Source organism: Myotis daubentonii, chromosome 6 (assembly GCF_963259705.1).
Source record: "Myotis daubentonii chromosome 6, mMyoDau2.1, whole genome shotgun sequence".
Lineage (NCBI taxonomy): Eukaryota > Metazoa > Chordata > Mammalia > Chiroptera > Vespertilionidae > Myotis > Myotis daubentonii.
The window spans coordinates 49,813,231-49,837,556 of NC_081845.1; the positions used below are offsets into that span (position 1 = coordinate 49,813,231).

The following is a 24,326-nucleotide window of genomic DNA, read 5'->3' on the forward strand; positions in this document are numbered from 1 at the left end:
CCTATTTTTAACTGAGACTTCTGTCATTATTTTCTTTCAGGAATACTGTGCTATTTAGAATGTGAATCTGTAACCAACATGACCCACAGCATGGAGAAGAAATACGGTCACTTATCTCTTTTAAGTTGGCTTCTGCAACTTAAGGGGAAGCCTCGCACCTCCTTCTGGAGGCTTTCTCTTCTCCATAGTTGTCGAAGAACTGGAGGAGTACACTCAGCCCAAAAGGACCGGATTTCTTCTAATGATTAGTATATTCAGTCCCCTAGTAGCTTTCTTTTCATCACTGCCATACTGTATCATTTTGAAAACTGGACTGGCTTTACACGTAATTGATCCATTGTTGCCTTTTTCTATAGATCCCCCTCCCCCCCAGCTATAGTGTCACTTCACATTTTGGCCACAACAGTGTATATAGCTCCTTTAGTTTATGCTTAGCTAATCAGTAGAAACACCATACCTGGGTTGCTGGGTTCAGAAGGCCTTTGAGTCTCCGGCCTAGGTCTCCACCCAGCAGATTTTAAGCAAAGAATTCTCTTTCCCTCACAATGAGTACTTCTTTGAGACCCTTGGGCTTATTTTCTTCTCAGTCAGAATCATCCTAATATTTCAAAACTTCTAATATTATCGACACGCAAATGGGATTGGGTTTGGGACTTGTGATATCTCTCCTACCAGTAGAGTCTTTGTCTCATACAAATGTTCATCATTCCTCCGCAGAAAACAACTCTGTGTCCAGTCAAGGGTTAGTTTCAGGTACCACCTTTGGCACAGTATAGAATTCCACCCTTAGTCAGCAGAGAGAGTACCCACAGCTTTGTAATTTTACAGCTAGGGGAAACTCTGTTTCTAAATAAATTTGACACACAATAGAGTGTTTATAGAGAAACTCCTATTGTTTAGACCTTGTCTTAGACTTCCTTGAGAGCAGCCAGGCAAATTTTGATATAATTTACTTTTTTCATTAATCAAGGCAGAAAACTAGGTTCAAAGTGGTCTCTAAAATGTTCTTCATGCTAGAGAATTCTAGGAACTTCACAAGATCCTTAAGAATTCAGAATTGTCAAATCTGGGAGAAGACTCGATCCCAAGCTGGCACTGTTCAGGGTAAAAGACTTAGGGAGTTAAGTGGGTGGAAAGCAAGGAAGAGAGAATCTGTGAACTATCTGAGTTCCTCAGATATTTAATTTTTTAAAATTGAAGAGCATTTTTCTGCAATATAATTCACCTTCTAAGGTGCCTTTGGGGTCCCTTCAGTTACTGTGGCCTATGTAGACTGAAATAGGTTATAGAACATAATAAATTTTTATGAAGGTCTTCAGTAGTCTGACATAGGTACAGGAAGGATGAAAGTATCACTTATATTAATTATATATACAATTGTATAGAAATAAATATATAATTATATATGTATATAATTATATATGTATATATGTCTATAATTATATATGTATATAATTTCATAATTACCTCATTCTTATTCACTATGGACTTGATTGGTCAGGACACCCAGAGATTGTGGTGCCCCCTGGTGGTCATTGAATTATCACAGATCTCCTTGACAATGTAAACATCCACTAGGTTTGAAGAGTAAAACATCTTTTTGAGAGCAATGAGAAACCATGAAAGCATATACAAGTAATTTGCATAATTTAAACTAGTTCTTCCTATGGGTTCTGGTGACTTACCAAAAAAATGTGAGTAATGGAAAGGTAGCACCTCCCACACAAAATCAAATGTAAAAAAAATCTGAAGAGTATTGAAGGTGTGCTAAGGGATTTTTGAATAGAATGTGCAACATTTTCTGCGATGTTAGTAGTTCTTTTAATATTAGTCAGAAAATAAACTTTATTTTACTTATTATTTTTGAATATTTTAAATAATTAGAAAATTTCAGATTGACAAATTAGCAATATTCAACTAGACTCCTGTAATTTTGATAAAAATTGTATTTTTATTTGTTAAGCTGTTTTATGTTAATTGTAGTTAAAGAATTATAATTGTAGTCTTTGAAACATTACAGTTCATCTGACCTCACAAAAGTTAATGAACTTCTACAAAGGCACAAAACATAGTCTTGACTTATAATTTAATTTCTGACCTCTGCCTTTCTTTATCTAGCTACATCTAAGCTTAGAAGAATAAATTAAGTTATTACTTTTTAAAGATGAGCTTAGTTTATATAAACTTTTTACAATGGACTGCAAATAAATATTTTACATACGCTACATAAACCATACCAATGTAAATATGTAAGTGATTTTTCTGCACAGTAAAAAGGTTGTTTACATTTTGACTGAAATCACAAATAGAGAACCCATTTTTCTGTTAACGGAGACGTGCATTTCTTTTCTGTTTGTAATCAGTTTCTTCTGCACAGTACCTTTTCTAATTTCCCCCTTTTCTGTAATGAACTTCTATTTTCATATTTACCAGCTGTGAATGCATTTAAAAGTAAATGCAAAAGCAGTAGGTTCAGAAACAGCCCTTTGATTTCATTGTTGCTGTTGTTAACTAGTTTGGCACCTTAGATTTGTAACATAGTAAAGTCTCAGGCTGTTCCCTACTGTAAATCTGTAAATGCTCCTTTTCCACACACACACACACACACACACACACACACACACACACACACACAAAGGCTTTTATTTGAAAATTCATGGAACTTATTTTCTGAAGTCTTTATAATTTACTACTAAGTATTTCTCTCTTAAAATTACAGAATGTGTCCTAGGGAAAAATAGTGTGATAAATGTTAATATTGAAGCAAATTGACAGAAAATAACTTCTGTACTCTCATTTGATATGTCTTGAATTTATACATTTATTTTCATATATGTGCAGGTATGTGTGATTATTAGTATTAGATAAAAATAACATGGTACATAAAATTGGGTAATTATCTTTGAATCTGAAAGTAAGCATTTTTAATCTTTCTACTATAAATTTATGATAGATGTTTCAAAGGAGGAGATCTAAATGGAAATATTAAGGTTTCAATCTCCTGTTTCCATTTATTTAAAATTAGCTAAATATGTGTAGGTTACTCTCTATCAATTGCATTGTACAATGAATATATAAAAATTAAGAAATAGTTTTCAAAATCTCTGCTTTGGCTCACATCTGTTGGCTATATACACCATTTGGTGTTGCTCTGGAAAAATGACTTCTTGTCTAACTTTTATTTTAGATACACACACACATTTTCAGTACACCTTACAATTTGCTTTAGAGACAACTTGCAAAAGTCATAAATATGAAGCTAAAATAAACCATTTTAAATGTTATATAAAGTAACTATTCAATGTTATTTTAAAATATGAAAGTTTTATAAACTGATTATTTTTTTTAATCTCAATGGCTTCATGTACAAATAGGTTTATTTGTTTTGCTACCAGTCAAGTACAGTCTAATACCAACTTATATACTAAAATATATATTCATATATTTTTAATCAATATTCTCTTCTTGACTAATTCATTCACTTTTGTTTAAATGCCATGACATCTTTATCAATGTGCCTAGATACCAAAGAAGAAAAAGAAGAAAGAGGAGGAGGAGGAGGAGGAGGAGGAGGAGGAGGAGGAGGAGGAGGAGGAGGAGGAAGAGAAGGAGGAGGAAGAGGTGGAGGACAAGAAGAGAGGGTTGGTAAACTTAAAATGAGTATCACTGTGCAGCTCTGCAGAGAAAACTGTCAGCGGCCTGGCACATGTGCATTTAATGTGAAGCCTCTTGTGTCTAAGAATAAAAGCAAGCCCCCATGTCTGACACAGAGAAGGGATACAATAAGGCAGCTCCCTATACCACCTACACTCATCAGAGAGAAGGATGTTACTTCTTTGGTTTCCTGGTTTAATGGAAAGGTATTTGTATTCACATCACTGAGTATTAGTCATTCAATAGATGAAAGGACTATTTTAAACTTTAAAGGCTACCTTGGTGTCATTCTAAGAAGTGGGGATGAGGCCCTGGGGAAAGTGTTGAAATCCTGGAGAATTATTTTAACTATTACAAGTGGTTTAATATTTGTGAGTTTGTGGTTTTGAGATTAATAGTTTTATAGCCTATGTGTGGGGCTTTATGTTTTTAATTCTAATATTTTACCTTACAATTTTTACTCTTAAGGCATCTGTTTATATAAATACCACTTGATCTTCTCTGTAACAAGTGTACTCTACATTTTTTTTGGTCTCTTTTCAAAGTTAATCTATTAAGCAGTTTATATTTCCTTTAAAAGACACCTGGGATGCTTTTATATATCATTCCTAAAATATTTAATAGGCATAATGGCTAGGAAAAAGTAACATTTAAGGGGAAAAAAAAAACCCTACAGCACAAAAGAGAAGTTAGAGCTGAAGGAAATTTCATTTCTTTCTTTTCGTAATTGCATTAGGCAAGTAAAAGCTATAGGAGACAACTTACCATAAAAAAAAAATTAAAAATCTGGGGATCTGTCGTCTCTGAAAACTCTGTTAAAAATACCAGAAATAACTGGATTTACTTTATATTTCCAGATAGAAAGACAGGAAAAGTTTAGAGTCTTAGGTGAGATCAAACTTTTTGCCTATCACAAATAAAGATAAATCACGAATGTCAGATTTTCTTTTAAAAGAAAGAGATACAGGACAAGAAGAAAATGAAGCTCATCTTAAACGTGTGATCAGGTTACGTTAGTGACCTTTGAAATGGATGATTTGACAATTAATGTTTTAAAGTTCTTCCTCATTATATTACTCACCTCTTGAATTACAAAGAGTCCAAAACTGCCTAAGGTTAAACCGATTTCTCCCTACACAGCCGTCCGCGACATTTTGGTTGGATAAATTCAACTGGAGATGTTGGTTACACTTCTTATTCTGTTTCCCTTTGAGAGATAATTATTGAATAATTATAGGAAAGTAGTTGCTATTTGCAAAAGACGTTTTACTTTACGAATTTAATGCGTAGTAGCATTCTAGTGTTCTTTAAAATTCAATGTAAGTTTTGCAGCGAAATGGGAAACCGTCAAAATGGGGAAATCCAAAGAAAACCTCAGAAAATTATAAACATCTAAAAATAAAAATGATACGGAACCATCTGAAGGTTCTCTCTTAATGTCTTACTTCACCCAACCAACTATTGTGAAAAGATTGGGCGGGTGAGAGGGACACATAAAACAAAAGACTTCCTTGCTACACTCCCCTTTCCTCTGTGTCTTTTGCCAGAGTTTGTTGCAAACTCTTGGAAACACTGTTTGAACATAATACATGGGGTTACTTTTATTCTTCCGGAGACTGTGCTGGGTGGTGCCTAGAGCTGACGGCCGTTGGCGTAACCAAAAGAGAAGTAGAAACCTTTCAAGAAAGGAAAAGAACAAAGTTATCCGACCCGCGGAGGTTGTAACAACAAAAAAAGTAAAAGGCACTTTACTTAAAGGCACAGCTCATTTGACTGTCCCGGCTGCGTGCCTTGTAGCGGACACATCGCTTGCATTGCCTCTGGTTCCTACAAGGGGCAGAGGAGTCGCGCTCTACAGGGGTCTGTAGGTTGGAAGCGTTATTCTTGGAAGGCTTCGGCTCCGTGAAAGCTGCGGTTGCTAAAGGCTGAGTGGCCAAGGCAGCACGCACCTCGGCTGCCATCCACGTCCTCCCGCCAGAGCCTCCAGCACCCGCAGGGAGCCCAGAACCTGGAGGGAATCCTGGACCCGCAATCTGACTCCGCTCGCCGCCGATTGGTCCGCTCCCCGAACCCCGCCCCCGTGGCCGGGGCGGCCGTTTCGCGGGGACCCGCCCCTCAGCCCTGGGAATCGCAGCCTGGCAGGCCGGCTGCGCCTGCCACTCAGCCCGAGTGGCTGAGGCTCTGGGCTCGGAGCCCCGCCCCCGCCCCCCTAATTGATATTATGGGAGTGTGGAGCAAGCGGCGGGTCTGCAGTCGGAGACTTGCAGGCAGTGAATACGGTGCGAACGATCAGGAGGGGGAAATTTTTTTTAAAAGCTCAACGTGGAGCCGCCGCCTGGAGATCGAGAAGGGGAATCGATGCAAGAAGAGCAATAAAAATAAGAACCCACTCGGAGCAAACAGCATTTAAAAAGCTGCGACTCAACTGAAACCTAAAATAAAACCTGCTCCTGCACCATGGATTTTCAAACTCGGAACCCTTCGTGGATTATTTTATGCTACATCTGGCTGCTCCGTTTTGCACACACCGGGGAGGCGCAAGCTGTAAAGGAAGGTAAGGTGATGGAAAAGCAAAGTTTGTTCTGACTTATTTATTTAGCTGTCTACCTGGGCGAGCCGGCTAGTCCGGGAGGCTGCCGGCCGCGCCTCCGGCGCCTGGCGACCCTCCCCCGCTAGCTCCCCGCCCCCTCACCGCTCCGGCTGCCCCGGGTGGCCGGGGGCGCTGCTCCCAGCCTCCTGCTGCCCCGCGTCCCGGGCTGTCGGCCCGACCCGAGCGGGATTTTTCGCGGCCAGTCTGGAGGGCGTGAGCAGCAGCAGAGGGCGGCGGGATGGGGCTTGGGGGCCGGTCGGCGTGCTCTTTCTCGAAGACCCGGAGCGGGTCAGATCTCTTTCCCGAGCCCTCTCCCCTTCCTCCTCTCTGGGTTTGCCTCCGGTGGGTTAGGCTGCGGCCGGAGTTGGTGGGAGACTGGAGAGTGCAGCCTTCAGTGTCCCGGGCAGCCCGCCAGCGAGCAGCTCCAGTCCGGAGCCTTCCTAGAGGGACCGTGACTTGTGTGAGCTCCGAGGGCTCGGGTTACTAATGAAGTGCTCACTGCGTCGGAGGAGGAGACGCGGGCCTGCGGTTGGCGCTCGGCCGCCTGCGGGGAACAATAACGCCGAGGAGGTGCAGCCGACCCGGGGCGCGCTCCCCGCGGCCGCGGATGTCTCCATCCAGCGCGCGCCACGCGCAGACCCAGGCGGCCCGGGGCAGCCAGAGCCCAGATGTCTCGGCCGGGCCGGGAGGCAGGGGCCAAGCTGGGGCTGTGCGCCTGGTAATATGCTGCCGACTAGGCGACCGAAAGTCCCCCAACATCTGCCCCAAGTCCGGCAGTTGAGTCCGAGTGGTCAAACCGAGCGAAAGACCTGGACCCCGAGGGCTAGCTGTGGATGGAGAGAGCAGGTTTCATTTGGGCACCAGATACGCTTGTATGTGTTGTTATTATTATTATTATTATTATTATTTTCTTTTCCTTTGAACCACTGACAAGGTAAAATACCTTTCGGTGCCTGTAGTTGGAGCTGGGGAAAATAAATCCTATCAATGGAAATTTTGCCTTGCTCCAAGCATTGCCACTATTTAGCACCCCCCCTCTCCGCCCGCCCGCCCCCCCCCCCCCCGTCTTCTAGGCTGTAAGTCTAAGGTTGATTTCACGATATTTAAAAGCAGAATACTAATAATTACTTGTTTCTGAAGTGTGGAGAATGGAGGAATCTGATACCAGATTTAGGTCGTGGTGGAAATGGTGGGGCTACCTACATGTCGGTTCTCGCTTTATCTATCCTTAAAAACTTAGCGATTTAGTGCTGGCGGTCCCCCCAATTCTCTTAGTGCACCCCTCTTCGCTCATTCAAACCAACGACTTGCCCTCCTTCTTGGTCCAGCCTGACCTTCTGACCCCAGTTTCCACATCTGCAACCTGTGTTGACTCTGAACCCATTCAGAGCAATTTTGAGAAAACCTTGGACTCCGAAGTGTCCGTTACGCGTTTGCAGCTGAACTGACATCTACTAGAAAGACACACCCAGGCACACCGACACCCACATTTCTACTCCCATGATATTAGCGACTAGGAGCCTCCAATCCGTGTCCCGATCCTCCGGAATAGGAATAGCAGGAGCAGCGGAAAAGTTTGCTCGGCGGCGGCTGAGCCGGGCGCGCGAGCCCGGGCAGACCCCGGCCTGAGTTGCGCTATAAATAACTGCATCACTAGGGGGAGAGGTTCCCGCAGCCAGCTCGCTCGCTCGCTCGCCTTTCTCTTCTGGGTGCAGGGTACGTGGGAAGGATTCTGATTCTAGGAGGCTGAATTGTTTAAACGCAGAAGTAAAATATTTAAAAGGTGGGCGGGGTGGCAGATGAGCCCGGCTTCTCGGTGGCAACGCTCCCAGCGCGCAGCGGCGATCCGGAGCTGCGACCGCCCTGCCAGCCCAAAGGCCCGGCCGGGGCACTCGCTGGCGGGCGCTGGAAAGGCAATGCTCGGCCTCCAGGGTGGGGGGGGGGGGGGTTGGAAGAAGATGAGGGATCTCCCCCCCCCGCCCCCTTCCTCCACTTTCCCCGAACACTTTCTCTCGGGGCGATCGGTTCCCGCTATTGCGAGCGCGGATCTAAAGAGTCTGAAGGTTGGAGGTGAAGTGCAGCTGCTGTGTTTCCTCTTGGTAAAAGCTGCCGCCGCCGCTGCATCCTCAGAGGAGACGCTTCCCGAAGCCTCTCTCCTCCTCCCGTCTCCGTCTCGGGCAGGAGCCAGGGCGCCACCGGCTCCCTGGAGTGCCCAGGTCTGGCAGCGGAGTAATGGATGCTCTGCGCGCGGGCGCGCCCGTCTGGCAGCCCCCGCCCCGCCCCGCCGGCGGCCCCGCCCTGGCCCCGCCGCCCGCCGCTGCCCGCCCGGCCTTAGGCAGCCTCCGCCAGGGCGCGCCCGCCCCGCGCCCCTCGCCCGCTCCCCGCCGCCCGATGCGGGAGGGCGCGGAGTCCCCGAGCCTAGTCGGAGCGCCCCAGGTCCCGATCGGCGCCGGGCTGCCCTCCGCGGGCGTGGAGGATGCGCCGGTGCTCGGAGACGGGAAGCTGGAGCGCGCGCTTGCGGGTGGATCCAGAGAGCGGATGGCAGCGAGCGAGACCCGCTGGTCACTTTAGAGCTGCTTCTGATCCCACGCGCAAGGGCCACTTTCTGTTTGTTTTTGTTGACTTTCAGCTTGTTTGCCATCGCCACCCCGACCCACCCCAGTCTGTGTTGAGGGGGAACGCAATGACAGTAAACAGACCACAGTGCCTATTTTGCTCTCAGAAATGACCCAAGGAGGTCACCTGGGTTTAAAATCCAATTGGCTCTTGTCAGTACAAAAGACCAAAAAAATAATAAAAATAAAATAAATTATCTCAAGAGTGCGTGGCACCTGCGTTGTTTCCTTCAGCTTTGTCTCCATTGTCGAGGACAAAAACAAAATAAAATTTACTTCATATAAATTCACTAATCCAACGATTTTTTAATGCTCAAAGTGCAAAGTACAACTTGTATTTTTAAAGTGTGTTTTCCCCCCTCCTCATCTGGAAGAGAGTCAAGTGTTTGTGACCAAAGTTTGTGCTGTCATGGTCTCCCGGACAGTCTTAAGTGCAAAACCTTTTTGGAAAGAAGTGTCTCTGTATCCATTTATATCTACTTTTTTCAGTGACAGAGAATAACCTTGACTGGCAAGGAGGAATTGAACACATCATCAATGTGTTCTCTTTTCCAAGCATGACACATTTTCATTTCCTTTAAAATACATTTTTTCCTCTAGTGATTATTTAAAAGTTCTTATAACCAACCATATTTTATTAAAGTCCAAATTTTAACATTTTGTTGAAGTTGGATGTTAACCATATTTGCACATTCATGGTTACATTCACTGTTATTTGTGGACAAATTGATATCTTTGTTAAAATGCTCTAGAGTAAAAAATAATTTTAAAGAGAAAAACTCAGGTAACAAACCAGTTTGAACAAACAGTGAATGCTTTAGGAGAGTAATTGTCTTAAAATGCAATAAAATGTATAAAATTGGAAGTATGACTTATGCCATTTGAATATGTTGTATTAATAATATCAGGAGCAATTGTTACATTTATATTTAAATTTAATTTAATTTCATTATGATTTTTTGATAGCATAAAAGTAGAATACAACTTTTAAAAAGAAAATCAGAAAAATAGTCAAGTCAGAGTTCAAATATACCATTTTGAGAATTAGCTAATGCTTTGAAACCTTTGGAAATTAAAGTAAAATGGAACTATTGAAAACAGATGTTTAACTAACTCAGAACCATACCTTGCAAATAATAGTTTATGTTTCTCAGGATAACATTTCTTAATACAGGTTTTAGTCATATTCATCTTGTATATGTATGTGAAAGACACTGCATGTGAAGAGTTTTAATAAACTGCAATTCTCAAAAAGTGCTAGGAAATACTGATGGCAAAATACTATAAATTAATGACTATCTTAAGAGTAATGTAGAATTACACTTTATTACATTCAGGTTATCATGTTTCACAGAATTTGGAAGGCTCAAGAGTTTACAAACTATAATATACAATTTCTAGAAAAACAATACATCACATAGCAATTTTTACTCTGCTTTTTTTACTTTTGAGTTTTTAAGTTTATTTTAATATTTTAATCAAAAATACCAAATATAAGATGGTATTTTAATATATTTTCTCCCACAATGGAGTAATATACCTGTATCAGGTAGGTAGGTATTCATTTGACCATTCATTTATATAAAAACTGTTTATATATCTTAAGTCATAAAGTGATAATTATATAAAATTAGGTTCACTTTAATAACTTACAAATGTGTTGAAGTTTTTCATGTAACGTTTGGAAATAAAACTTTCTTTTTCAGTACTACTGCTGGATTCTAAAGCACAACAAACAGAGTTGGAATGGATTTCCTCTCCACCAAATGGGGTAAGTGCTTCTCCTCATGAAATATCACCCTTCATTTTTTAAGTAAGACTCAAAAACTTTCCTCTCCATAGTGAATTATTCCATTCTTTAAATTTAACAGTTTCAATTCCAAATATCGTATTCAATATTTTGTTCTGTTTGTCATGAGACATTTAATTTTTTAAGTAAAGAAGAAGGTATACTTAGTGCTTGGGGACATGGATTTAAAAACATTCTATAATCTTTTGAGTTCTTGCTTGGCTCTGTAGCACAATGGATAGCGCATTGGACTTCTATAATCTTTTGAGTTCTTATTGTGAGTGGTATCCTACCTCAGGTTTCAGGCTATAAATGCTAACTAATTACAGGGAACAATCCTTTCACAAACTCATTTAAACCACTCTAGTTGTTTTATACTTCTTTAGTATAATAGCCCTGGTAGGTTATGTATAGTTCTTTAAAACAGTATGCAATCTGTTTTTCCTCTTTTAAAACAGTTTTAGCATCATTCAAAAGGTACCTTAAAAGGTAGCCAAAAATGTAATATGCTCAATATTTTAGCATACAGTTTGCTATGAGATATTATTTGGATTCTCCAAGTTTATATCATATGCTATCTGTTGTTATTAATCAGAAGTGATGGCAGAGCATGCACTTACTACAGTGAAATCTGTTACAGTAAGTAAGAGTGAAAGCAGTCAAACAAAAATCTAGGAAAACATGTGTAACCTCTCACCCCCAATTTTTGACCATTATGGTTTATATATCAGGAAAAATCTATTCTTTCTTAAATTTAGGTCAATGTCTTTGTCTTCAGTTTTTTTAATTGTGAGAGAGAGAGATCACTACTTCGTCCCTTATTAAAGAAGAGGACTTCAAGAAAGGAAAGTATACCCTATTGTTACCTGAGTTAATCTTTGACATGGAATCAAAGAGCATGAAGTGAGGATATAAAAAGTATAACAAAATTTTGCAAAGAGAAGAACAAAAGTCCGAAAGGTATTTTTGAGTATAAGAAACATCATAAGATCAATGTCATGAAGTGGAAGTCAGTTTCAGAATGCAAAATGTGAATGATGAAAATATATTTAAAATATTCAGATTTTTCATTCGGTTAATATTTGAGAGATTGCATAATATATTGTAGTTTTCTATTTTAGGGAAAATAAGTTATGAAAAGTGTCAAATATTTTACATATTAAGTAAAAAAGTATGTAAAGTTTGAGGTGCAGTACTTTTCTTGCAAGTGGAAGTTTTCCATGAGTAAAATAATATATGTTATAGGAAGACATTCACAATAAAAAAAATGAACACCTTTCTTGCCAATGACAGATGTAGCCTATTTTCTGCCATCCATCAATTAAAACAAATAGAGATAGTGGGTGGTTTTTTATCTCTAAGGAGAAGTAAACTGATATATGATTGTAGTATTTCATCCATGTAATCCGTGAAATGATAAATTATGACTGTCTGTTATCTTGGACTCAATGGGCATTCTGTCAGTTCAAAATATCTGAGTAACAGTTAGCCCTACATATCTGAGGGATTAAACAGATAATATTAGAAAATGAAGATTGATAGTGTTTTTTTCTTTGTATATGAAATGGGTTAACTTACATGTGATTAAATATCTAACTGGAAATAAATGTTATTAAGACACAAGCTTCTAGAAAACATTTTTATAAGCAAACCATAAAAGCACATTATCTGAATTAAGACTTCTTTCCCAAGGTGTCATTTGTAGAAATCACTGCAGTTTATCAGAAAGTGAGATAAAAAAAAAAAAAAAAGACAAGAGTTGCGTTAAATTCATTTACATCACGTCACTATTTTTTATCTATACATAGTTGTCTTGAAATTTTCCCCTCAGGAACAAATTTTTAAATAAAATGAAAATGAACTGGGATTCATAGGTTAGTAAAACCGATGGTTTCATTGATAGAACAAAATAATGTAATTTTTCTTAAAGTTAGAAAGAGCAACTTGCAAGATTTTTTCCTTTATAATAATTAGCCTTGGTTTCTGCAAACTGGGAAATTATTAAAAACAGCACATTTATCTTTGGAGCTTCTGGTATTGTAGTAGATACCATTACCAGTTTTATTTCTTTTACTAATTTCAGTCTAATTTAGAGACAAAAACCTACCTGCCTCAATGAAGGAACTTGGGTATATTTGGCTGTCATTCATATTATAAGCAACTAATGGAAACAAAGGGAAAATATGCCCACCACTAACTACTCACAAACTGGAGTTGTGTTGAGATGGGTTCTTTGCTGTAGTCGAGGACCTTGGGTGATTTGTATAATAAAATTGTAGCCGTTATATAACATCACCAAGAAATTGCTGAATTACAGTAAATTTCTAATTTGTGAGTTTTGTTAGTTTTCTAAGAAACACTTCTAAAAGTAGATATTAACACTTTATAAAGCATTTAAATAAATGATTCTAGATCAAGTTTTACATATAAAACTCATTAGCACATGCTTATTAGTTTATTTTCCCCCTGCTTTTTCTTGAAACTAAGGTTTAAATATTGCATGATATGTGACTTTGAACTTTAATACAAATCTATACAAATATATTTTTATATTTGCCATTTCACATTGGTGAAATGAATAAAAGTAGATGAGAATTTCACTAATGAGACAGCATATATATGAAGTGGATAATTTTGTAATGATGATATGAAAGGATATAAGTGTTATTTTAGGCATTTTAGGCTATTTGGGGGGAAATTACTTTAATTGTTAATAGTGATATAGATGATATTATCTATGGTTTAATAATCTTTAAATTGTTTCCAATTCTACTAAACTTATTTTTCTTTTTTGTATGAATGCATATAACATGATTTTGCTATAGCATGCATTGTATCAGCATATGAACGAGCATTTTGAAACATTTGATATTTTTTCAGTCAAAAAGCTTATTACTGAAATATTCAGGATACTGTTTTGCCATGTCCATTTGATTTTCTATTGAAAGCAATTTATTTACAAAGATGAATCATACTTTTATACAAATACTTTTTTATAGTCATGTGGATTTGTGTACAATATTATTCATAACACTGCAATAAATAAATAGCTCTGTAAAATGTTACTCTCTTATGTCTCACTTTGAAAAGATTGTGTAAGAGTCCGCATTATGAATATCAGCATATCGACATCGGAATGCTTTTCCATTCAGAGTATTCTTGGCATTTTCTTCCCTATGTTTTTAGGTACTTTCTAAGTTTAAATATAACATTCACACTTAAAATGTCAACTGCGTTACAAAAAATTCTGCCATGTATCTATATGTATATGCATTAAACTGTGATATAATAATTGTGTTGTGTACTTTAGTCCAGAAATATAATCTCAATAGAGACTACAGATGTAAGCAAACATGTATATAGAAACTAATATAATACACTAGCAAAGAGATATTAAACAAAATGAAATACTTATTGTATGTACACAAGGCAAGCAACCTGTTCTACCACAAGGATGAAGCTGAAGTGAGAATGTTTTATTCTCAGGCTGTTGGTCAGTGTAGGAATCTACTTCTTTCAAAGATACACTTTTGTGCTCAAAGATTCCTCATGCACTCTCTAAATCAAAATGTTATTATTGCCCTAACCGGTTTGGCTCAGTGGATAGAGTGTCGGCCTGGGGACTGCAGGATCCCAGGTTCGATCCCGGTCAAGGGCATGTACCTTCGTTGCGGGCACATCCCCAGGTAGGGAGTGTGCAGGAGGCAGTTGAATTGATGTTTCTCTCTCATCGATGTTTCTAACCCTCTATCCCTCTCCCTTCCTCTCTGTAAACAACCAATAAAATATATTTTAAAAAGTTATTATTATTATCTCTTTTTGCTGGATGACTGATGACCTTTATTAATTTCACAGTGGGAAGAAATTAGTGGTCTGGATGAGAACTACACGCCAATCCGAACATACCAGGTGTGCCAGGTCATGGAGCCCAACCAAAACAACTGGCTGCGGACTAACTGGATTTCGAAAGGCAATGCACAAAGGATTTTTGTAGAATTGAAATTCACCCTGAGGGATTGTAACAGTCTTCCTGGAGTATTGGGAACTTGCAAGGAAACCTTTAATTTGTACTATTATGAAACAGACTACGACACTGGCAGGAATATAAGAGAAAACCTCTATGTAAAAATAGACACCATTGCTGCAGATGAAAGTTTCACCCAAGGTGACCTTGGTGAAAGGAAAATGAAGCTTAACACTGAGGTGAGAGAGATTGGACCTTTGTCCAAAAAGGGATTCTATCTTGCCTTTCAGGATGTAGGGGCTTGCATAGCTTTGGTTTCTGTCAAAGTGTACTACAAGAAGTGCTGGTCCATTATTGAGAACTTAGCTATCTTTCCAGATACAGTGACTGGTTCAGAATTTTCCTCTTTAGTCGAGGTCCGAGGGACATGTGTCAGCAGTGCAGAGGAAGAGGCGGAAAACTCCCCCAGGATGCACTGCAGTGCAGAAGGAGAATGGTTAGTGCCCATTGGAAAATGTATCTGCAAAGCAGGCTACCAGCAGAAGGGGGACACTTGTGAACGTAAGTAAGATGTACTATTCAAATTCTACTTTGCCTTTTTTTCCAGTTCAGTGACAAAGTGTTTAAGTTATAATAATTATTTGAACATGTGAGGCTTTGCTACACCAGCAGCCTGATTCAGTAAATCTTAGGAAAAGTCACTATTGAATTTATCAATGACTCCCCACTGTCGTATCTGCGCTAAGGGTATGTAATACATATTGGCGATAACAGTATTTGTTCCTAAAATTTAATTTGCTGTATGCTTGACATAGAAGAAATGGACAGTTACACGTTGAGCTATGAGATTTGAGAGAGGAGAGGGAAGTGACATTAATCAGGATTTAATGATATGTGATGCCTTCTGTTTTGAAACCCCTATGTTCTGGACTTGTGAGTAGCAGAAAAAAAAGTAGGCAAAGGGGGCTGCTAACAAGAGTTCTACTGACAGGGCAAGTACAAATACATTTGCAAACTTCTAGAAATATTTTTATAAATACTAATATTTTGATACAAAATCATCACAATTTATCACATTGATAAATCTCTGGAGTTACTTCTGCCAAAGCCATATTTCTTTTCTGGACTAAATAATAAATAAAATGAGTGTATTCCTGATAAGTTGTGTTATAGTAGACCCCATTTTTGTGGAAGTGGGCCAAAGTAAAGTTTTAGTTATCATAATACATCAGCTGGAGCTTTCCTATTGGGTTTTAAACAATAATAGCCTATGAATTAGTGAATTTTATGCTTTTTAAAACTGGATTTTCAATCACATAGTATATGTGCTCATAATAATTGACCAATTTTTTTTAAATTGGAAACTGTCACATAGACCTTCAAAATTGATAGCTATTTTTCTGTTTGTGAATGTTCTGGCAATTTTCCTTTTATAATATAATATTACTTATATATCTTTTAACTTATAACTTGTAATATATTCCAAAAATAACTTTTATCTATTCTTTTAGTCCTAGCCAGCAGCATAATTTTAGTATTTGCAAAAATTAGGTAATTTAGAGGGTGGTATAACTAACAGTAATTATCATAACTAAATTTGGGGGTTATAGTATGTGCAGATACTCTTCCATCTGCTTTACATATATTAGCTCATTGAATGAGGTAGATATCATTATTACCTCTATTGTACAGAATGAAAAATCAGGGCTATCAAGGATGAATGGCTTGCTTACAGTGACTTTGGTAATGTTTGTCTTAGTTTAGATTCAAACTCAGAGCATTCTGATTCGAGAGCCTGGGCTTTTAACTACAATTTTGCTCTAGTTTCCATCACAAAACAAGGAAAATCCTAGCAAATATTATTCTGTTTCATTGCTGAACTGGAATGTCTTGCTAATAGTAATTTGCCATATAAATCACATTACTTCCCCATAAATTATCTTTCTAATAGACTATTTAAAGAAATACTAAAATAAATGTATAGATCTCTGTTATCCAGTTTGGTAGGCAGTAGTTATTTAGGTTCTGAAAAGTGGCTATTCATAATTGATATGTGCTAGAAGTGTAAATGACACTCTGGATCTCAAAGGCTTAGTATGAAAAAAGAGAATGTAACATACATCATTAATAATTTTTTAGATAAATCAAATGAAATATGGTAATATTAAAAATAATTTCAACTGTTTTTTTTACTCTTTTATTTTTCCACCTGAGGATATTTTTCCATTTATTTTTAGAGAGAGTAGAAGAGAGTAGGAAAGACAGAGAGAAACATTGATGTGAGAGAAACACATCAATTGGTTGCCTACTGCATGTACCCTGGCAGGGTCAGGAACCTGCAATGGAGGTGCATGTCCTTGACCAGAATCGAGCCCAGGACCCTTCGGTCCACAGGCTTTCTATTGAGCCGAACCAGCTAGGGCTCTTTTTACTCTTTTAATGTGGCTCCTAGAAATTTAAAAATTATATATGTGGCTCACATTATGTTTCCACTGGATGTATTATTTTGATGGAGTAACTGAGCCAAGTATATTTTCCTGTCCTGGTTGACAAATTAGATACTTCATGTGGCTGGTCACTAGCATATAAAATACTTATGACCCAGCACTCAATTATCATCTTCTTCATCGCTGACACTGTGAGGTGTACTCTGCAAAATAAATTGAAATATTACAGGTTCAGGTCTCAGGCCAGATAGCAGCCTTCCCCCCCAACACACACACTGCCCCCCTCCCCCCCCCGAAGGAAGCAAACGTGTCTACCCGTTGTCCTCTTCCCCTTCTGTCACTGGCAGTATTTTTTGCAGAGTAGAAAATCCTGCAGGTTCCATGTATGTGGAAATAAAAAAACTGAAGACTTACCATTACTAATAGGCAGGATGCTATTGCACTGGGTAAGTATAGAAGTATTCTTAGTTAATTAATCAATTTAATGAAAGGCAATGTTCTTATTGACTAGAGGCTAACAACAGTTATTTGAAAATGATGGTGAACTCAACAGTAACTACTATCAGAAAATTTTAAGAACATGCTATTCCATTTTAGCTATAAAAGCAGTGGTTTAGTAGTATGAAGATTTTCATGTGAAAATGGAATGTAAAACTCTAGCACAATAAAAAATGGGAAACATAAGAAACAAAGCAGGAATACACGCAAAAGTGCACAATAAATTTTGTCTAAGAAAAGACTAGGAAATAACATGAAAGGTCCTGCTCTTTTAATGTTTAAAGGTTTTAAAAATTACAGTATTTTTGTTACATGTTGTGTAATTTAATTCATATGATTTTTACATTTAAGTTGTTAAAAAAAATAAGCAGGAACTTTTTGAGTGCTATAATTCTAAGAAAACCAGTCTTTAATTGCGGTAAAGAGATATATTTATCGTGAAGAAAAGTCTCCAACTTCTTCCAAGTGAGCAAAATCATCTCATTAAATGTGGTAGTATTAAAATTATGCAGTCTTTTATATTGGTTTCAAGAATTGGAAACTCATTTGAATACCAAAATTATTGTCACCTGCAAAATACACTAAGGTACTTAAAAATAAAATAAAATTACTTTACTATCATCTACATTAATTATGCATTAGGATAGGTGAAATTAGGTATTAATAGAAGTTCATTAAAGAAAATGTGATTAAAGGAGTAAAGATGCCTCCTTATCATTCAACTGTGAAAGAGTATGTCTGCATTTTTGTGAGTCAAGTAAATTGTTCATCAAATGACTTTCCTTTTAACCTTGGAGGTATTGACAAAAGAATTACATGCCTTATACTTAGCTATGGCACTATTTGTAAAATCACTTCCCTCCTTGGCATAATTCCTTGGCATCACTGTGAGAGTACTTGCCCCTGGATTCAATCCAGGCCTGTCTTTACAGGATTTCTCCTCTTCCCTTTCAGTGATCCTGTTCAGAGTTTGAAAACAAATTCTAGTTCCATATTGAGGAGAACTGAAGTGTTTGGGAGAGGATACTAGTGAGTCCCTAGCCAAATGAGGGTGGTTAGCCATGTAGGGGCAAGTTTATCTGGACACTTTCTAGAGTGGCAGGTCATTGGGATATTTTTAGAGTATAATTTGAAATATGAAAACTATAAAAACTGATCAGTTTTGATCAGTGGATGTAAGAGGTTTTTGTTTTTTGTTTTTTGTTTTTTGTTTTCTGTCAACATTTTGGGGGAAAAAAACCCTCCAATTTAAAAACCAAATATTTCTCATGTCTAATATATGGAGAACTTCTGTCTGACTAATTAATATAATGCTTTTATGAAGACACCTTTTTGCAGTCATTTAAAAATATAAAATTTCAGGTAGTTAAAATGCTTTAATTGTCAAGAAATCCATTAAAGAAATTACCATAGAAGTTGTCACTTTTATGAAACTAGCCACTCTATTTTCTTAGATAAAAAGTGTAGTCATTTAAAAAATTGAGAGCAGATTGTATTTTACATATGTAAATATTTTCAGAAGATGAATAAAAATACATTTGAAATATATTTTGAAATTTTTGGAACTTTTGTACAACTTGGTTTTATTTAAAATTTGAATATTATTTGTCAAAGTGTGTAGCTGGGGAGTATACCGTGGATTTGTATAGGTAATTGCATTTGACACTGAACAATCATGTTCATTTTCTCATTTAATCCATAGCACATCACTGGCAGGTAGAAAGTTTTTTTTTCTTTTGACATATTTAGAAACTGAAACTCAGGGATATGAATAAGGAACAATACTGAATGAGAACCGGGGATCCTGTTTCCCAATTCAAGTCTTTTCCCCCCACTGCACCACACTGCTTTCTAAAATGTATCCTGTACTTCAACTAATGGATTTTAGTTAACGAAGAACGAATGAAACTTTATTTTAAGCAGGGTGACCGTATGACTAATTTGTCTAAGATAATTTTTTTTACTTATTAAAACCGCTTCTTTTTGCTTTCAAAAGTGTTCTCATTTGGACGATAAAATACAAGGCCATTCTAACTGTAAAAAATCTGAAGATGTAATGCAATTTACATGCACATATGTCAGAACACATCTGTGTCATCTGCTTCTGTTACTTATATTGCTTAATTTTAATTTTCTCAATTAAAACAGAATTTTTTAAATGATTTCATGTGAAGGGGAATTGAAATAATCATACATTTTTTACTTATAAGAAATTTCCCTCACAATTGTTTCTTAATTCTTTCTATTAATAAATTAACAGGTCTGTCATTATTTTAATAATATATGATTTATGGACATGTAACATACTATTCCATAAATTAAAATATTTATTCAATGTTATAGCATTACTAATAAGATTTCTGCTTGATTAGATTTTTGAAAACTGCTTTTTCACAGAAAAGTAGTATGTAATTTGTATCATCACTTTTCATGTTAACAAATGAGTCTTTATAATATATAGTATTTATAAACAAATATATATGGAAATGTAAGATACACTACAGGATTAATAGTTCTGATGCTGGAGTCACAGAGTTTTAAAATTCTGGTGATATAACACCAGGTGTATAAACTAGGACAATTGCTCTAAGCCTTAATTTCCTTAAGTATAAAATAGGGCTAAGAAAAATTTTATGTGCCTCATAGGGTTATTGTCAGTATTGAATGAAATCATGCATGTTAAAAAAAAATCCCTAAAAACAGTATCTGGGACGTATCAAATAATCAATGAATTACCTATTCCACATTTCCCCAACTTCTTCACTGACCTCAGTCTTCCAAATTCTGACGGCAGTTACTGTCCATGCCATTTTCCTTTTATTACCATGCCTTGCTTTTTTCTACCTAGTTGATCTCAGGCTGTGGACATTTTGCCTTTACTTTTAATTCCAATTAAATGCCACTGATAGCCTGTTAGATAATCTCTCCTTGTGAATACTTACAAATACTTTGACCTTTCCCTGTGGGAATCATCATACACTATTTGATTTTAGTTACTATTTGTGATTTCCTTTTACTGCTTCTAAGCTTCTTAACAATACAAACTTATAGTGTTATACCTTCTCACCCTCGTAGTTCCTTGCACCACATAAGTCTTCCAATAAATGTTTACCAATATTCTTAAAGACTTAAGCATGATACACTAATGATACACTACCCATTGTCAGAGTAATTATTTTTTATTTTAAATTTACATGACTATTTCATTTCTAGTTGTATATGGCTAGTCTCTATGATTAGTCTTAAACTTTGCGAGTATGAGAACTCTTTATTATATTTTATATCTGCATAGACTATAGCAAGATGATATGCTAATCACTAGGAAATATAGGCAGGAGTCTGCTCCGCATATGAGGAATTTATTTCTATGAAAATAATATTTCTATTTATTCATTGTCTTGTTTGTCGCTGTCTTTCTGTATCTGCCTTTACAACCTCGTCTTCCTCCTCTAATGAAATGAAAGCCATTTACCTTCTTTACTAGTTAATATCTATGTCTTGAGAAAGACAGAGTTCCAACTATCATAAAATAAGAAGTTCTTAAGAGGGACATCTGTAATACTTTCAACAATAAAGGTAAATTTAAAAAATATATAAAAATAAAATAAGAAGTTCTTGAAGTATATTTATGATTATCTTATATGGGAAAGTGACTTTTATTATAGGATTATATGGTTTTGCTTTCTTTCTTGAATTTCAAAACAAGCAAAATAATAATAGAAAGAAACAAAACCTGAGAAATCAATTCATAGCTAACATTACACTCTATACATTGGAAATTACTTAAATTTAGTATCATTTCCAAATATCGTTATTCTATTTGAGTTAAAACTACTATTTTTTACTATTTTTTAGCTTATTCACTTTCAGAAGTGCAGCATACTTGTTTTAAGGCATTTTTGAGTAGGTGATGTGCATAGGTCTAGGACAGGTGCCCCCCCTATGCTCCAGTCCCACGGCCTTTTCCCCAGGAGCAACTGCTATTATCATTTTCTCCTATCCTTTAAAGAAAAAATGGAGGAAGATAACTGTGATTCTTAAATTTATAATCATCATAGTTTTCTACTACAACCTTGTACATTTCATTTAAAATTAGATTGCTTTTTACTTATCTTTGTATGTACCACAGTGCATTTAACTAGTCAATAAATAAAGGACAGGAAGAAGGAATATCTGATGAAAATGAAAAAAAAAATAATGAAATAAGGAAGATGAAATTATGATGTCCAATTTAACTTTCTATGATTTATAAGCTCAGTTTATAACTTTAGAACTTTTCTAATTATCCTAACTTTGGCAAGTATATGGTCACTCTTTTACATTTCTAGTGGAAGTTTAAATTGGCATTAATTTCTGGAAGGCGATGTCATAATACATTGCCCTAACATTTTGCATTGAATTTGATTTTTGTAACCAACTTCTAGCCATTTCCTCTAAGGTAATGGTCACTATAATTATATTGTATAAAATATTTAATTTATCGTGATGTTGGGTATAATGTGGTTATTTTGTACAAACAATAATATTATCTTTAAGGGAGGAATTTAACCCTGCTATATATTTTTCTCTATCTGCATAAATATCTGTTGCATGAGTCAGAAAAGAAACATTTGGAAAATCCTTTTTTCATTTTTTCTCACATTTAAGTTATCCGATCTTCTGCAATATATCTCACCAATTTAGTTTTATGGAGGCATGTCTCCATTAGGATATTCATGTAGTATTAATACTTGGAAAGTATGTTGTGTGCATATATAATGTGCATTTTTTTAAAAATCTGGTAACAAAAACCATTCACCTTCGAATTTAGTGAGATAGCAACATTGTTTTCTATTTTCTTCCTGTGATATTAGCTTTGCTAAAAGTTATAGAATTTGAGAAGTTGTATGTATAGGTTATGGTATTATTCCCAACTAACACAATTTCATAGGAACCCTGAAAAATACATACCTCAGTTGAGTTAAATGCGCATTGTCTCTCACAAATTCTGTGGCTTTAAGAAGTATGGGAGGTTTATTATTTTGCTGACTTTGCTTAGTCAGAGGTCAAAGATTGACATAGAAAACCAGGGAAAATACATTCTGGGGCATAGCAATTTGAAAAAATTGTAATGGTCACATGTTATGTACAGCAGTCTTCCCTTATCTGCAATTTAGCTTTTCTTGGTTTCAATTACCCATAGTCAACCACAGTCCAAAAATATTGAATGAAAATTTTCAGAAATAAACAATTTATAAGTTTTCCCTCACACGCTGTTACGAATAGCATGAAAAAAAAACTCACACTATCTCTCTCCATCCCGTTTGGGATGCGAATCATTCCTTTTTCCAGAATATCCATGCTGTGTTATATGCTATCCACTTGTTGGTCACTTGTAGTAATCTCAGTTGTCAGATTTACTGAGCTTGTGTTCAGGTAACCCTGATTTTGCTTCATAATGGCCCTACAGTGCCAAAGTAGTGATGCTGGCAATTCTGATATGCCAAAGAGAAGCTATAAAGTGTTTCCTTTAAGTGAAAAGGTGAGCACAGTACAATTTGATGTCTTGATAGAGAGATGCCACAGTCACATAATTTTTATTACATGGTTTTATTATAATTGTCTTATTTTGTTATGAGTTAATCTCTTACCGTGTCTAATTTGTAAATTAAGTTTTATCATAGGTGTGTATATACAGGAAAAACATAGTGTATGTGTACAGGGTTCGGTACTGTCCACATTGCAAGCATCCACTGGAGATCTTGGAAGGTATTCCCCTCGATGAGAGGGGACTATTCTACTGTGGATTTTGAATCTTTCCAATTGTCTCATTCATTTATATTATTTAATGTTGACGATTATTTTGTCTCTTGCTTCCTTTGTAATAAAAGTCAGGAGGCTTTGAAAGGACACATACCGGTTTCTATATTTTGTTTCATATGTCACCCAGTTAACATCTAAGGTTAGCCCCTCACCTATGGTGGTGTAAGACCTGCACCAATGCCATTAACACTAAAGGCTGAGTTATAGCCTTTTATAGAAAACCTGGATCTGGGGAGAGGAGCACTGTGATACTTTGATCAATATATTGTAATATTGATCAGATATAATTATCATCTATATATTTTATATTTATTATCTTTTAAAGTTGGTCAACAATCTATTGTGCTAATATTACCAACTCTACTTTTAAAGAAGAGCACCATTTTTAGAAGAGTAGAGTAAGTGGACATTAGGTATAGAAGGGTAAAATGTATCTAAAGCATCATTACATATAATGAAAGTTTATTCTGAAACAAAGTAATTTAATATCAGTAAGTTCACTATGCTACTCTATATTTTCAAGTGTGTTGTATGTTTTATGTTTAGTAGTGCTTTCCTATCATTATCTGAACTAGTTGCCATGTAGACAGTGACAGCTAGTGGCATTAACTTACCTGCTCACATTAATGACATTAATTTAAGCCAGTAGATGGATTAAATAATCTTAATTGATACACCCTCTCAAACGCATACATTTAATGTAACACAACTGTTCTGTGGACATTCTTGAACTCCTCGAGGTTATAATCTCTTCCAAGAAAATTAGAATGGTAAATTCTCAAAGTTTGAGGGTAAATTAAAGATTACAAAAGTTAAATTTAGAGGGTGTTTGGGGTCTTATTTATAGTTCTAACAAGCCATTCACGACAGACTACAAAGTAAAATCAGAACTTATTATTTCCATTTTTTTCTATTTCAAGATAATATACACACGATACATATGCACATATATACATACATATACACA

The 24,326-nt window shown here is 36.7% G+C and overlaps 1 protein-coding gene across 8 annotated transcripts in view; it reads left to right on the plus strand.

Annotated features, from left to right (window-relative positions):
- Positions 1–5,826: 5,826 nt before the first annotated feature.
- Positions 5,827–24,326, plus strand: part of EPHA7 (EPH receptor A7) — a 172,842-nt gene continuing 154,342 nt past the window's right edge. For 3 of the 8 annotated variants that reach the window (XM_059700909.1, XM_059700910.1, XM_059700912.1), the window contains exons 1-3: positions 5,830–6,208; positions 10,566–10,630; positions 14,504–15,173. In XM_059700909.1, coding sequence (XP_059556892.1) covers positions 6,112–6,208; positions 10,566–10,630; positions 14,504–15,173 — 832 coding nt within the window. In that variant the 5' untranslated portion in view covers positions 5,830–6,111. Of the gene's footprint in view, positions 6,209–6,600; positions 7,117–10,565; positions 10,631–14,503; positions 15,174–24,326 lie in introns of those variants that run through there. The other 5 variants (XM_059700911.1, XM_059700914.1, XM_059700915.1 and 2 more) reach the window with 4 other exon arrangements.